The sequence below is a fragment of the Nannobrachium achirus genome (genome assembly GCF_963921795.1).
Source record: "Nannobrachium achirus genome assembly, chromosome: 5".
Taxonomy (NCBI): domain Eukaryota; kingdom Metazoa; phylum Chordata; class Actinopteri; order Myctophiformes; family Myctophidae; genus Nannobrachium; species Nannobrachium achirus.
In genome coordinates this window covers 61708239-61724505 of record NC_137814.1, presented here as the reverse complement: position 1 = coordinate 61724505, position 16267 = coordinate 61708239, and the positions used below count along the sequence as shown (strand labels likewise).

The 16267-nt window shown below is 42.2% G+C and overlaps 1 protein-coding gene across 1 annotated transcript in view; it reads right to left on the bottom strand.

Moving 5' to 3' along the window:
* The window catches only part of adcy8 (adenylate cyclase 8 (brain)), a gene marked incomplete at both ends in the record, with an annotated part of 274511 nt that overhangs the window by 89191 nt on the left and 169053 nt on the right, over nucleotides 1–16267 (bottom strand). The window contains one exon of the mRNA XM_080725959.1: nucleotides 2077–2277. Coding sequence (XP_080582085.1) covers nucleotides 2077–2277 — 201 coding nt within the window. The remainder of the gene's footprint in view (nucleotides 1–2076; nucleotides 2278–16267) is intronic.

The following is a 16267-nucleotide window of genomic DNA, read 5'->3' as shown; positions in this document are numbered from 1 at the left end:
GGGGGTATGAAGTTACTGCACATTAACTGACAGACTAATGGGCATAGCAGTGGAAGCCATTTTGTGGGTCCACAGATTGATAACCCATATTTTTTTTCCCATAGAGATTTCCAAATATATTGATATATACATGGAACCAAGACACCCAGGTTCCAGGTGGAACATGACCATAGCACATTTGATTCTGTTTCAAATTCCTTATCATGTTTCCAAATGGTAGCCCGGGCGTTTTAATATGCAAAATCGATTTGGACCCCAAGCGTTAAAAATAAACAGGCGTCTATTTTTTGCGTCTATTTGAATGGAGTTTGATACGCACAATGGGTTCAGACCCGTGGCTAATATTAGGTACTATTTACCCCCCCAGGCAAATATTTGGAAATACGAAACTTTGATTTGTTTCAATATTATTATTCCCTATTTTTGGAAATATCTATGGGACAACATTTGGCACCAAACAATGGCTGCCACTGCTATTCCCCACAGAAGTTAAGAAAAAGGTCAATGTCGAAGGTGAAGTTTATGCATAGAAAAAAGAAAGAATGAAAAAAAACAAAGACAAGGTCAAACATAAAGTCAAGTTCTTAAAAAAAAAGAAAAAGCGTCTACTCATGAGTAAACTGAAGGAAGTTGCATTCATTACAGGGTTGGATAGAAATTCCTTATGGCTGGTGAGGATATGTTCCATTGTGGTTTATCCCACCATTTGATTGGTTTAATGAACCAAAAACAAAGTTTAAACTAAACTAAATCTAGTTATATAGGGTAATTATATAATGCCAAAATTACTTTTCTTTTTCTATCGATTACTCACCCCACGGAGACTTGAATTCATGGATATTCTTTTTTTTTTGTTAGTTTTCTGTCACATTCATGTGCCAATAATCTGATGACCCAGCAATCGATAGAACAAGTTAGTTTAGGTGTGAACTATCGCTTTTAAGGATATAATGGGGTTTTAGTGGTTTAAAGCGTAATGGTAGAAGATTGGGTTGAGGAGTTACTTTGTCATGATGTTAACTTTCTTCTTCAATAGTTCCATTGATTAGACACTGATATTGACATCTCCTCGTTGACTTTCAAACAGCTCTCGACGTCATTCTTGCAGCACATAAACAAACGCAAACAAAGCAGATTCTGACTATATACTGTACAACATTAGAATACCTAGATGTAGATATGGCATTGGATTTTATTGGACTTTGTTCTTATAATTTATATAAAAATGTATCAATTTTTGATATTCGAAGAGCCAGATGGGCAGAATGATTTGGGCTTCCTAATTTAAATAAGTACGCACGTACATACGTAAGTAAGTACCGTTGTTTCCTGTTGAGATTGGCACATTTTCCGGGGCAACCTGCCAAGATCACACATGTCACACAGGTCTTTTTTACTCTCATAAAAGCGGTGCATTTGAAACTACATTACAGTGAACATCATGGGGTGATCACTGCTTGCCTCCTGTGAATGGTTTTATTTGTATTTTTGTTTATTTCTTTTTATTTCGTTGCTGAGTGAGGTCAGCAGACAAAGTGACGTGAGTGAGATGAAACAACATGGGTGAAATATGCCAATCTCAACAGGAAACAACAGTAAATAAATAAATACAAAATAGTAAAATAAATTCCTTTAGCTTACTCATGATAAGGGGAGGAAAGAAAAGTTGTGATGTTGATGTGATATATCGTTGTTGTCGGGTGAAAACCTTGTTTGTCCAAAACCGTTTGTTTTGTATTTATCATTTTAAAAATGACAAACTAGTGAAAACAGCCTAGTGACAACGCCTTGCGGTGCGAGGCGTTGTGTGCTTGTAGATCTGCTGTTTTCACTACTTTTGTGCGACGGCCTTGTCTGATAAAGCAGGGCTTTTTCTTCGCGAAAAAAACGTATAAATTTGAAACTTGGAGATACGAGGTTTCTGCCCGACAGTGACGATATATATATATATATATTTTTTTTTTCTTCTTCTGAAAATTGGATCTCAATATAGTTATATGGAAGTAAGTCACATATAAGAACAAAAAAATAAATAATAATAATGATGACAATCTGTCTGAAAACCCCATCAGCTACCTTCAGTTCCAGGCTGGCGTCTCTAAACGTGAGCGAGAACGGGGTGATATGCTCCCGCCGCAACTTATCGCCGCTCCGCGCGTGGATGGCGCTCTCTATGCGCCCGTTAATTTCCTGGGCGGGGCCGGCGTGGACATGCAAAGCTTGTGCGAGGTGGTTGGGGAGCAGGTTAATTGAGTGTCTCGTTAGGGCGGCCAGGGTCTACATGGGGGGAGAAGCAAGCACATGCACACGGTAAACATGCTTGGTCCCTTTGGTGTGTGTGTGTGCGTGCGTGCGTGCGTGCGTGCGTGCGTGCGTGCGTGCGTGCGTGCGTGCGTGCGTTAGGGCATTAACAAAAAAGTCGACAAGACGACCAGAGAAAGTCGAAAGTCGAAGTTGAAAAAAAACTAAATCTATTGTGAAAATAGCAGAATCTACATGCTCACAACAGATCGGCTATTTTCACAATTTCTGCCTCTATATATTTGACAATTTGGACAATGTTTAATTTGTAATTTTAGAGGTATTAAAAAGTCCTTAGATTGGCACTTTATAAATGTGAAGATACCCTCTATACACTTAAACTTTATGTTGGTTTGTTTACAGTTTCACATTAAGTTAATCATTTGGGACCCCGTGTGTGATGTGATGACGTCATCAAACGATAAAGTTGACTTCAACTCAACTTTTTACTGTGTCGAGTCGACTTGCATAAATCACAAGTCGTTAATGCCCTACTGTGTGTGTGTGTGTGTGTGTGTGTGTGTGTGTGTGTGTGTGTGTGTGTGTGTGTGTGTGTGTGTGTGTGTGTGTGTGTGTGTGTGCGTGCATGCATTTGTACTTGTGCACTTGTAGTCAAGAGGATATTGATAAAATCTGGGAATAAATTCCTTACCAAGAAATGTCTTCACCAATGTGTTTGTAAAGGTGTCTAGTGTCTAGTTGTGTCTAAATAATTCAGGTGGGAAAAATGCTTTAAGTAGCATGTGAGGGGTCGAACTAGCATTTGTTTTGCATGAAAATACGGCCATAGCCACTTGTCCATGTCATCACTAAACCTTTTTTTTTTTTTGTGTGTGTTTTGAAGGAGTGTTTTTCGTGCAAAATAAATGCTTGCAATGGATTCAGGTTTCAGGAAAAAAAAATAGTTTGACCCCTCACAGGCTACTTAAAGCAGATCTTTGGGGGGTATTTCTTCATGTATTGTATAGTGTATAGTAAGTGAATGGGACACCAACTTTCAGCGGCTGTCAAAAAGTCCCGTAGGGATTTTGAATTTCAAACTTTGTTGGATGTGTTACTAGACACCTTTACAAACACATTGGTGAAGAACTTTCTTGGACAGGAATTTATTCCCAGATTTGACTTTATTCTGATAATATTCCCTAACTATTGTATTACTACGATTACTACGAGGACAAAATGTCCTCTCAAGGATGGTAAAACCAGACATTAGTCCCATTGAGGGAAACTCTTTTCATTTTCATGGCTAAGAAAACGGTACAGTTATTGTTACAAAATGTACAGTTAGTTCAAGACAAGATTGAGGTTAGGGTCAGGGTTAGGATTAGGTATTTAGTAGTCTCGTGTAGCCAGACAACTATTCCACAATCTCCGAATGCTATATAGAGTCTGGAACGGCAGCTCCCGAACGGCGAGTATCGGAAGTAACCGCTGCTGCACTGAACTGTAGTCCCATTGGAAACATAACAGAAACACAATAGCTCAGACAAAGTCATTCGAGCTGCCTATTCTTGCTATGAGTGTATAGTTTAAGAAAACGTTTGAAAACAACATGGAAGTAACACCAACAACACCAGAGAAAGACGAAATAATGCCCCAAAAAATAAAGAAAGGAGACATAACGCTTCCAGTAGGACATGTTATTGCTACTGCACCAAGGGAGCGGTTGCGTCACATCCGCTTTATCTCACACTCAACATTTCTATTCCGGTTTGCCAGACTGTATATGCCGGGAGCATTTGGCCAAATCGCGGAGGCAACAGTCTGGCCATGAGTGTGCGCGTGCATGAGTGATTTAAAGGGATACTGTGTACGTCGCAGACAGAATGGCCCATACAAGGAGATATGCACGCGTGTCGTGTCTGATACCAGGCGAAGTGAAGTACCGCTCACTTCTCACAGGTTCTCACATTTTAGTCCTCTTTTGGGGACTCCTCCGGTAGCTCCTTTGTCATTACAGTGTTTGTCTAATAGGTGTAAAGAACAGACCACACCATAGACCAGGGGTCTTCGACGTTTTCAGGCCAAGGACCCCTTAGTCGAGATAGAGATGAAGCAGGGACCCCCACAACCCATAGATACCATATAGTTTCATGGTTTGACAGCACAATCACCAGTGTAGTTTTGGTTCATGTAAATTTGTGTTTCCAGATATTTAACCACTTGAATTGTCAATACTTAATAAACTTGACCTTTCACTCTGTACTTAGTCTACTCTTTTTCCCCTCTACATGAAACCTCTTTGCCGAAAATAGCCGATCTACAAGCTCACAACGCCTCGCAGCGCGAGGCGTTGTGAGCTTGTAGATCGGCTATTTTTGGCTAAAGTTCTCAGAATATGGATGCTAGGGTCCAAGTGGTTAATATAAAAAGGGGGGAAAAAAGCTACACACAAAGATTTGGAGGACCCCCTGTAGTAACTCTGAGGACCCCCTAGGGGTCCCGGACCACTGCCATAGACTGACCACGTCTGACAAAAGCCCCCTTTCCACTGCAAGGTGGAACCAGAACTTTCAGGAACCTGAACCTATTTGGTTTTGTTTCTGGTTTTGTTTCCATTGAGCACGGCCCGGTTTCAGACGAGGTTCCTGGAACCTTTGTTTAGGTCCTGCTCCTGAGGTAGAACTAAACTTGAGTTCTGGGAACCTATGGGCGGGGCCAGCAGCGCTGCTGCTCTTTTTTTGGGACCTTCCCGGTTAGTTCTGGTTATGTGGAAAACGTAAGCAGAACTTGATCCCGGAACTTCACAGGTTCTTAAAAGTTCTTGGTCCTGGAAAGTTCTGGTTCTGGTTCTGGGTGGGCCCTACAGTGGAAATGGGGCTTAAGTGGTGAGATGGGTGTGCATTTTCACCATATGTTTATTTTAACCCTCTAAGGCCCACGGTTGTAATATTACAACGTTTGTATTTTATCCAAAAAAGGTTTAAATCATTTTATTTTAGCTCCCCCTACCACCTAAACACCACCATTGGATTCTATTGTTTAGTATTACAATGCCATTGGCCACAATATTTGCATATAAATACCCCCCACAGGGGCTGACATTCACACCCGCCACACCCGCTGAAATTCCAGAGTTTTGACGAACAACATCTCACTTTTTCATGGAAGCTATACCTCAAAAAAACATAAGTAAAATGCCTGTACTATTCTTTTTGGTGATCATTAGAATGTCTAGAACATGTACATATGTTATTATTTTGAAAAATATATATGTAAATTAGAGCATGATTTATGATTTTTGATTTATGGCTATAAAATCTTACAAAAACATTTTTTTGAAAAAAACATTACATTTTCCGTGCGTGCGTTAGGGCATTAACAAAAAAGTCGACAAGACGACCAGAGAAAGTCGAAAGTCGAAGTTGAAAAAAAACTAAATCTATTGTGAAAATAGCAGAATCTACATGCTCACAACAGATCGGCTATTTTCACAATTTCTGCCTCTATATATTTGACAATTTGGACAATGTTTAATTTGTAATTTTAGAGGTATTAAAAAGTCCTTAGATTGGCACTTTATAAATGTGAAGATACCCTCTATACACTTAAACTTTATGTTGGTTTGTTTACAGTTTCACATTAAGTTAATCATTTGGGACCCCGTGTGTGATGTGATGACGTCATCAAACGATAAAGTTGACTTCAACTCAACTTTTTACTGTGTCGAGTCGACTTGCATAAATCACAAGTCGTTAATGCCCTACTGTGTGTGTGTGTGTGTGTGTGTGTGTGTGTGTGTGTGTGTGTGTGTGTGTGTGTGTGTGTGTGTGTGTGTGTGTGTGCGTGCATGCATTTGTACTTGTGCACTTGTAGTCAAGAGGATATTGATAAAATCTGGGAATAAATTCCTTACCAAGAAATGTCTTCACCAATGTGTTTGTAAAGGTGTCTAGTGTCTAGTTGTGTCTAAATAATTCAGGTGGGAAAAATGCTTTAAGTAGCATGTGAGGGGTCGAACTAGCATTTGTTTTGCATGAAAATACGGCCATAGCCACTTGTCCATGTCATCACTAAACCTTTTTTTTTTTTTGTGTGTGTTTTGAAGGAGTGTTTTTCGTGCAAAATAAATGCTTGCAATGGATTCAGGTTTCAGGAAAAAAAAATAGTTTGACCCCTCACAGGCTACTTAAAGCAGATCTTTGGGGGGTATTTCTTCATGTATTGTATAGTGTATAGTAAGTGAATGGGACACCAACTTTCAGCGGCTGTCAAAAAGTCCCGTAGGGATTTTGAATTTCAAACTTTGTTGGATGTGTTACTAGACACCTTTACAAACACATTGGTGAAGAACTTTCTTGGACAGGAATTTATTCCCAGATTTGACTTTATTCTGATAATATTCCCTAACTATTGTATTACTACGATTACTACGAGGACAAAATGTCCTCTCAAGGATGGTAAAACCAGACATTAGTCCCATTGAGGGAAACTCTTTTCATTTTCATGGCTAAGAAAACGGTACAGTTATTGTTACAAAATGTACAGTTAGTTCAAGACAAGATTGAGGTTAGGGTCAGGGTTAGGATTAGGTATTTAGTAGTCTCGTGTAGCCAGACAACTATTCCACAATCTCCGAATGCTATATAGAGTCTGGAACGGCAGCTCCCGAACGGCGAGTATCGGAAGTAACCGCTGCTGCACTGAACTGTAGTCCCATTGGAAACATAACAGAAACACAATAGCTCAGACAAAGTCATTCGAGCTGCCTATTCTTGCTATGAGTGTATAGTTTAAGAAAACGTTTGAAAACAACATGGAAGTAACACCAACAACACCAGAGAAAGACGAAATAATGCCCCAAAAAATAAAGAAAGGAGACATAACGCTTCCAGTAGGACATGTTATTGCTACTGCACCAAGGGAGCGGTTGCGTCACATCCGCTTTATCTCACACTCAACATTTCTATTCCGGTTTGCCAGACTGTATATGCCGGGAGCATTTGGCCAAATCGCGGAGGCAACAGTCTGGCCATGAGTGTGCGCGTGCATGAGTGATTTAAAGGGATACTGTGTACGTCGCAGACAGAATGGCCCATACAAGGAGATATGCACGCGTGTCGTGTCTGATACCAGGCGAAGTGAAGTACCGCTCACTTCTCACAGGTTCTCACATTTTAGTCCTCTTTTGGGGACTCCTCCGGTAGCTCCTTTGTCATTACAGTGTTTGTCTAATAGGTGTAAAGAACAGACCACACCATAGACCAGGGGTCTTCGACGTTTTCAGGCCAAGGACCCCTTAGTCGAGATAGAGATGAAGCAGGGACCCCCACAACCCATAGATACCATATAGTTTCATGGTTTGACAGCACAATCACCAGTGTAGTTTTGGTTCATGTAAATTTGTGTTTCCAGATATTTAACCACTTGAATTGTCAATACTTAATAAACTTGACCTTTCACTCTGTACTTAGTCTACTCTTTTTCCCCTCTACATGAAACCTCTTTGCCGAAAATAGCCGATCTACAAGCTCACAACGCCTCGCAGCGCGAGGCGTTGTGAGCTTGTAGATCGGCTATTTTTGGCTAAAGTTCTCAGAATATGGATGCTAGGGTCCAAGTGGTTAATATAAAAAGGGGGGAAAAAAGCTACACACAAAGATTTGGAGGACCCCCTGTAGTAACTCTGAGGACCCCCTAGGGGTCCCGGACCACTGCCATAGACTGACCACGTCTGACAAAAGCCCCCTTTCCACTGCAAGGTGGAACCAGAACTTTCAGGAACCTGAACCTATTTGGTTTTGTTTCTGGTTTTGTTTCCATTGAGCACGGCCCGGTTTCAGACGAGGTTCCTGGAACCTTTGTTTAGGTCCTGCTCCTGAGGTAGAACTAAACTTGAGTTCTGGGAACCTATGGGCGGGGCCAGCAGCGCTGCTGCTCTTTTTTTGGGACCTTCCCGGTTAGTTCTGGTTATGTGGAAAACGTAAGCAGAACTTGATCCCGGAACTTCACAGGTTCTTAAAAGTTCTTGGTCCTGGAAAGTTCTGGTTCTGGTTCTGGGTGGGCCCTACAGTGGAAATGGGGCTTAAGTGGTGAGATGGGTGTGCATTTTCACCATATGTTTATTTTAACCCTCTAAGGCCCACGGTTGTAATATTACAACGTTTGTATTTTATCCAAAAAAGGTTTAAATCATTTTATTTTAGCTCCCCCTACCACCTAAACACCACCATTGGATTCTATTGTTTAGTATTACAATGCCATTGGCCACAATATTTGCATATAAATACCCCCCACAGGGGCTGACATTCACACCCGCCACACCCGCTGAAATTCCAGAGTTTTGACGAACAACATCTCACTTTTTCATGGAAGCTATACCTCAAAAAAAACATAAGTAAAATGCCTGTACTATTCTTTTTGGTGATCATTAGAATGTCTAGAACATGTACATATGTTATTATTTTGAAAAATATATATGTAAATTAGAGCATGATTTATGATTTTTGATTTATGGCTATAAAATCTTACAAAAACATTTTTTTGAAAAAAACATTACATTTTCCTCTTAATAGGACTCCTACAACACCATCTGATTTTTTTCAATTTTTTATTTCAAGTATTTCTTAATGCGGGCCTTAGAGGGTTAATGATCAATCGATCATTCAATACATTAATTGTGTTCCGGCTTGGATCAATGGAACTGAACAGTTTTTCGTCCATATCATTTTCATATTCTCAATAAAGTCTTAGTGTTCTGTCGATTAGTTGGGGGCCCACTTGCGATATACTCATCCGCCTGATATGCCCATATATGGATATCTCTATATCTGCCAGTCCTTCTCCTTTTTATGCCCTTTATATGGAGATCCCTGATCTCATCGGTATATGTCCATATATGGGCAGGGTTATGTCTGAGTCCTAATGACAGGCTGCAGTCGTTTATAGTACTGTGGCCATGGCATGTCAATAAGTCCAGCTTTGATGACATTATTTTCAAATAACATGCAAACAACAGTTGTGCCAGTCATTTGTTTATTTGCTTTAATACTTCACTGCTTTAACAGATCAGCAGGTTCCACACAGAGGTGGTCTAATGTGTTCAGGGACGTGCAGATAGGGTGACCATACGTCCTCTTTTGCCCGGACATGTCCTCTTTTAGGGGGCTGTCCGGCCTGTCCGGGGGGGTTTTATAAATTCCTTCAAATGTCCGGGGTTTCGCGCATATCACAGTTAAAGCATGGGCATTTACAATGCTCGTTCAGTGGTTCGTTTGTAAACACACTGTGATAGACGGATTTCCACCCCAAACGCCAGAACCTGTATTATTCATACTACTCTGTCTCCGCTGCGATCCCTCCCTCCCTCATGCAGTCTCGTTCAGATGCGTCGCTGTTCAGATCAGACTCGGAGCAGAGCTCGGCAGCTCACGCTGCGCAGAGACGATTCAGCCGAACGATAGCACTGCAAACGCAATTAATGCCGTTTACACTGATGAAATAAACGAAAAGTGCCAGTGTTTTCGTCTTGGTGACCAAATGAGAAGCAGAGCGTTCACTCTGCATTAAAGCTGACACTTCTGTGTCCATTCCATCACAACTAAAGGTATTTAGACACTGCAGTACAAGACAGTCTGTGCGACGTGAGAGCTCTTCTGCTAACTAAATTGACAGAATATTTTGTACAACCTTGTAAAGCTGAATATTAGTGTTATAGGGCAGTGGTTCTCAACCTGTGGGTCGGGACCCAAGGGGGTCCCCAAATTATTTTGAGGGGTCCCCAGATGATTAACTTAATGTGCAACATTGTTTTCTCACTCAACAACAACAGTATGAGTTATATGCACATTTCTAAAGTGATAATTTAGGGTCTTTTTTAGTACCTTTAGTACCTCTAAAATGGTAAATTAAACAAATATTAGAGGCAGAAATTGTGAAAATAGCCGATCTACCAAGCATGTAGATCTGCTATTTTCTCAATAGGACCATGTTATACTAAATGTAAAGCCTCAACTGATTGTGCTAGTAAGGGTGGAGGGGTCTCTTGTTTAAATATGATTATTTTGGGCTAATATCTATGTGTGTGTGTGTGTGTGTGTGTGTGTGTGTGTGTGTGTGTGTGTGCGTGCGTGCGTGCGTGCGTGTTGTATGCCGGGTAGAGTGTCCTCTTTTTGGGGATTCAGAATATGGTCACCCTACGTGCAGAGAATGTTAATAGAGAGGCAGGGGCTGACATTTCTAAAAGGGCCTTTTGGTGATAATATCGAAAATAGCAGACCTCCAAGCTCGCAGCGCGTCGCACTGTGACGCGTTGTGAGCTTGGAGGTCGGCTATTTTCAGTACTTAATACCACACTGAACTGCATAATCAAGCCAATACTGGAGATGTGGCGTAACAGCATGGATTTCTACAAAGAGAGGGCAACAGAGGGCACAGAGAGATGCTGCATTTAAGGAGAGTTTGGACAAGACAATTCTCTTGAATGCTGCCTTCAGGTATGGCATGGAAAGAGGGCAATTGCATTTCTTTCACCATAGTGAAAACTGCATTCATGGTCTGGAGAGGGCACTTTTTACAGACGGAAAAAAGGGCAGGGGCTCAAGCCCCCTTTGATGTCTCTGTGTGCACGTGCCTGAATGTGTTATTGTTCAACTTTTTGAAGCGGTGAAAGCCGCTTCCAAGGAGTGGCTTTGTGTGTCCCATGTCCATATATGGTCATTTCAGTCCAGAATGAACAGGTTTTATCAAAAACAAAATGTGTGTCCCATGTCCATATATGGACATTTCAGTCCAGAATGAACAGGTTTTATCTGTCCCGTACGTCCAGAATATGTGTGTCCGTACCGGTCTGATGATTGGATACTTTGAGGATTGGTCAAGCTTCACATGACAATTCGGCCCTCCAGATAAAAACATTAATTCATTCATTCAGAATAAAGAATGTATCTATGTGTTCCAGAGTTCATAACTCTGGAACACATAGAATAAAAGTTCATCGCTTCACTTCGAACCCAGGTTTGATTTTTTTTGTCCACTTTCCACTTTCTCTCACGCAGTCCCAGTTGTACATTTGCATACCCCTAGGGGTAGTAAGCATATCGACATTTGAGAACCACCGATCTAGCACCTCAATATAGCTTTGGTCAACGTCTCTATCTGTATAGCTCTGTCCATCGCCATCTGTATGTCCAGAACTATACTTTTCAGGATTCAATTTCATGAATAACAAAAGTAGCAGATCTACCAGCTCAAAATGTGTCACTTTGCGCCACATTTCAAGCTTGTGGATATGCTACTTTTTATTCTTTTGTGTGGCCCTGTTGTCACAATGCCTGGGGTTCGATTCCCAGCTCCTCGCATGGCTGCGTGTTGAAGTGCCCTGGAGCAAGAAACTGAAACCCTAACTGCTACCAATGAACAGGTTAGTTTTATTTTTATTTTAATGACAGTTTTTTGAAGCGGTGAAAGCTGCTTCCAAGGAGTGGCTATGTGTGTCCCATACATGTCCATATATGGACATTCCAGTCCAGAATGAACAGGCTTTGTCTGTCCCGTACATGTCCCGTGCATGCAGAATTAAGGATTGGTCAAGCTTCACATGACAATTTGGCCCTTCAGAAAAAATCATTAATTAATTCAGAATTTATGAAAATATAGAACTAAAGAACATAGAAAGTATAGATCTAGAAGATAGAATGTATAGATCTAGAACACAGATTGCATAGCTCTAGAACACATAGAATAAGAATTCACCACTTCACTTCGAACCGAGGTTCGATTTTAATTTTAATTTTATTTGAAAATTTTATTTTTTATTTTTTTAGTTTTTAGTTTTCTGCATAAAGATCGTCTGGAATTTCGGGAATTGGAGTGTTCCTCTTCAGGAGCGGGTGCCTCGTACAGTAAGCTAAAGCTTACTGTAGCTTACTGTACAACGTGTCAACCGCGTCGTGGGCAGAGTTTGATGAGTTGGCGCGTTGTGGGCGTCAGATGTGTTAAAAGATTGACAGTGGCAATGATGCTGGAGGTGGGTGTCGCAGTAAGACACCACACACTTAAGACACGTCTTCGCGGCTTTCAGTTTCCTCCCGGTGCAGAAACCACAGGCCACGTCTCCAGGTCCGGCGTAACGGTGATTGTTCAGTATGTCTTCGACCTCGCGCCAAGCCAGCGGTGGCACTGTGGATAGATGAATCTCTGAGTGATTTTCTGATCACCCTCGTCGTCGCGATGTCCCTCGATACACCGTCTGCAGTACCGGTGCCGTCCACAGTGGGCGCTCACCGGCTCCTCCAGCGGGTCCATACAGGAACAGCAAACCTTCGTTACCGGGATCAGTTGAACTCCTTGCTGTGCCATCTTTACAGCTGATTGTCTGTCTGCCAGACAGTCTCGTTATTGAGCGTTGCAAAGTCAAATTCAACTATTTAAAAAAAAGGGGGTGGGATGGATCTTTGCTCTTGTGATCCGGGGATGGCCGTCGGTAACAGGAGAAAAGGTCCTCAAAGGTTAACTAACTTCTTGCTCTGGTGGTCTGCGATGTCGATATGAATATCGTCTGGTGGTGTTTGGTGTTATCACTGTGATGAGGTCACGATGACTCATCCATACGCCCAAATATGGAGCACTTTGTCAGCCATGTCCATATATGGAGTATGTACTATCAGACCTAGCGAGTCTCTGAGTATTCTGCATTAAGCATAGAACAGAACAGAACTTAACAGCATTGACATCCGTTGCTGAGACCCTCATCCAGGCTTTCATATTTCCTCCCGTCTTGTTCAGGCTCCCTAACAAAGCCCTGGACAGACTGCAGTATGTGCACAACTCAGCTGCCGGAGTGCTCAACCGTACCAAACCCTGGCAGCACCACTGGCTTCCGGTTAGGTTCCGCATCACCTACACACTGCTCCTCCACAGCCATTAAGCTCCCCGAGCCTTACCCGTTGTATACTCCTCTTTTAGAGACACATTTATTTCAGTTCGGTTCGGGGAGTCACAACATCTCGGGAGTACCGAACAGCCGAATTAATGACGATACTCGCTCCCCGAATCTCTGCATGACGTCATATTGTAGTTTTGACAGAGGCGAAGTGACATAAATTTGTCTCTAAAAGTTGAGTATGCATCGCCCCCTATTCCCCCGCGCGGAACCCGAGGTCTTCTGACTTGGAGCTCCTCACCATCCCTCTCATAAATAAGTGGACCCTCGGCGAAGTGTCAGCCCCTGCCCTCTAGAACTCTCTCCCCATGGCGATTCGCCAGAATCACCTCTTGGTGCAGACATGAAGTAAACAGCCCTGGTCATGTAAAAATAAATGTTAAGTTAACATGTGACACTGCACATATTTAATTGGTATAAGCATGAATGAATCATTCAATAACATTTTGTAGCCTCATAAATGAAGAAAATAATTACGGTCACTATTGTGACTGGTGGGATTAAATGGGTTAACCTGTTATAGAATTTTATGAAATGTAATCTTTGTTTCTTCTTGAAGGTAGTCAGAAGGTCATGTAATTTAGTTTAGTCATGTCAGGGTGTTTATTCCTAGGTTTGAGAACAACTGTTGTGTGAGTCACTCTTTCACCTGTTACCAGAATGTCATGATCTGTCTAAAGTATTCCTGACTGAAAGCCTTAAAAGGATGTTTGTTAACTTGACTCTTTTTTATTTTAAGTCCCCTCTGAAGTGTATAAAGAGGGCGTGTATAACCTGTGCTCGGGAGTGGAGAGTTGCTATGCCCATTGAGTGTAGTTGCTGTCTGCTCAGGAGCTCCTTTGATGAATAAATATTGATTGTGTTTGAACACTGCTCGAACCTTTCTTTTCTCAAGTATATTTTTATGCAATAATTATAGAAATCCATAACAGCTGGCGACCACGAAGGGACTCTGTCTTCTGTCCGTCCACATCGACGAACCTTCCCGGATTTGCTGCAGCTACCAGGCAAATACATCAGGTCCAAACGGTTGACGTGCCGTCCGTGGGACGTCCGGGTGTCGGATGGGCAGAGAACAGGGTTCAATAAGGTACGAGAGTGTTTCAAATACAATCTGTTGCATGAACAAATTTTGCATGTTTTAGAGGATATAAGGATTCTGTTTGGAAAAAAACAGTACCTGTGCAATCCAGGGTGCTATTTCATTATAGCTTCACGGGGAGGACCGTGGTAGATGAATAAGACCTTGCATGATAAGGTTTTACCCGTGGAATTCGGGGGAAAAGCTATTTAATACATAGCTTCACGTGATCGTGGGACCGGTGGTTATCGACGGGGAAATTGGCTGTCGGAAATAAACATTCTGGGTTATTATTTAAATGTGTAAAAACGTATAAACTTAAAAAAGGGACCACAGGGAGCTGTTCAAGTTATTCTCCTGGGTGCGAATCTGTGAACACACATGAGAATTGTGAACAGCTACGAGGGTTTTGTGACATGGTATTAAATGTGAATATTGTTATAAGGTGTGACTGATCAGAAGGGTCACATAGTACAGTATATAAACCTTTTAAAGGGGAAAAGAAATATCTAAAACAAGGTGTGAACAGACTCATTAGGTTTGTAAAGGATGACGTATGTTTGAGAAACGCATGGAATGAGTGAAGTCATCCTAGGATATCAGTCTGTAGTACGGTATCATTTTATGTAACCAAGGACGGTTTGCCAAAGTGTCTGTTGACTCAACTCTGCTCTGATTCTTCTTTTCTTTCTCTTGTTTGTTTTTCTGAGTCTTTCCAGAGCAATGGGGAATGGAGAGAGTGGCTATTCCAGGCTAAGGGCACTCTCAGGGCCAATAGAGTTCATGGTGGAGAGATGGGGAGATGAAATATTAGAGCCAATCATGTTATGGCATAAACTTACTCAGGAAAAGTTCCCGCTTGCGGGAACATTTAGCTCCTCAAAATTAAGAGCATGTAGGGATGCTCTTGAGCAATATGACAGAAAAGCAGGGAAAAAAGCAAAAGAACTCAATTGGGATTTGTTCAGAAAATGGGAAAGAGAAGCAGAATATAGAGATGAAAAACAGGCTAAAGCCCTTTTAAATAAAGAAGAGGGTGGGGGTGAGAAAAGGCATAAAAGATTGAAAAAGTATAGGCAAGAGATGCTCCAGCCACCTCCATATCGCACCCAGCTGAACCCCCCATTGGGCCCACCAGTGCAGCAACCCAACCCGGCAGATCCACACGCCCCAGCGCAGCCAGCACCTGTTCCCGGCCTTCAGCAAGCAGCCCCTCCACCGGCAGCGGCTCCTGCCAATGGAATGCACGACCTACCTCCAAACCCAGCGGGGGAGCTCTACGCAGCAGCTGCCCAGATAGCTCAGCAGGCAGCCACCCACGGAATCGCGGAGAAGGGGGACAAGGACAACATGGACCTGGCCACTGCTGGACTGGAAAGACTGAATATAGCTCCAACAAAAGGAGGGGGGAGTTCTGAGCGGATTGGTATGGTGACACGAAGCATGATGTCGCAAATGCCATTGATACCATATCCAAACCCTCACCCTCCTCCTCCGGCTGACGCCCAGCCGGACGTTATAAATGCTTACACCCCAATTGTCACAGTCCAGCGAAACTGGACCCCCGATGAACTAAATGACATTATCAAAGACCTACCAAATCCTAAGGTAGACGTTGCAAAATGGTGTAAGGCCATTGAGGAATTGATCCTCATGTATGGCCCATCAGGACAAGAATTAGAGACTCTTTTTCGGAAAGTTTTTGGACTAAGATGGCAGCGACTGAAGGATCCGTTCGATGCAGATGGAGCAAGAAATGACATTCTTACTGGACAATTGCAGAATCAAGGTGGTCTTTTTGACAGAGTAAGGGCTGCCTTCCCAGTCCGTACTGACTGGCCCAGGATACACAATACCAAACAACGACTAGATGAGTCCTGTGATGAGTACAGATCAAGGATGGAAGAAATCTTTCAAAAATGTTGTGGTGTGGCACAAGACAATGTGGCGTACAATGACTTATTGAAAACAGCCATGATAAATAATCTGACTCCGGCTGTCCA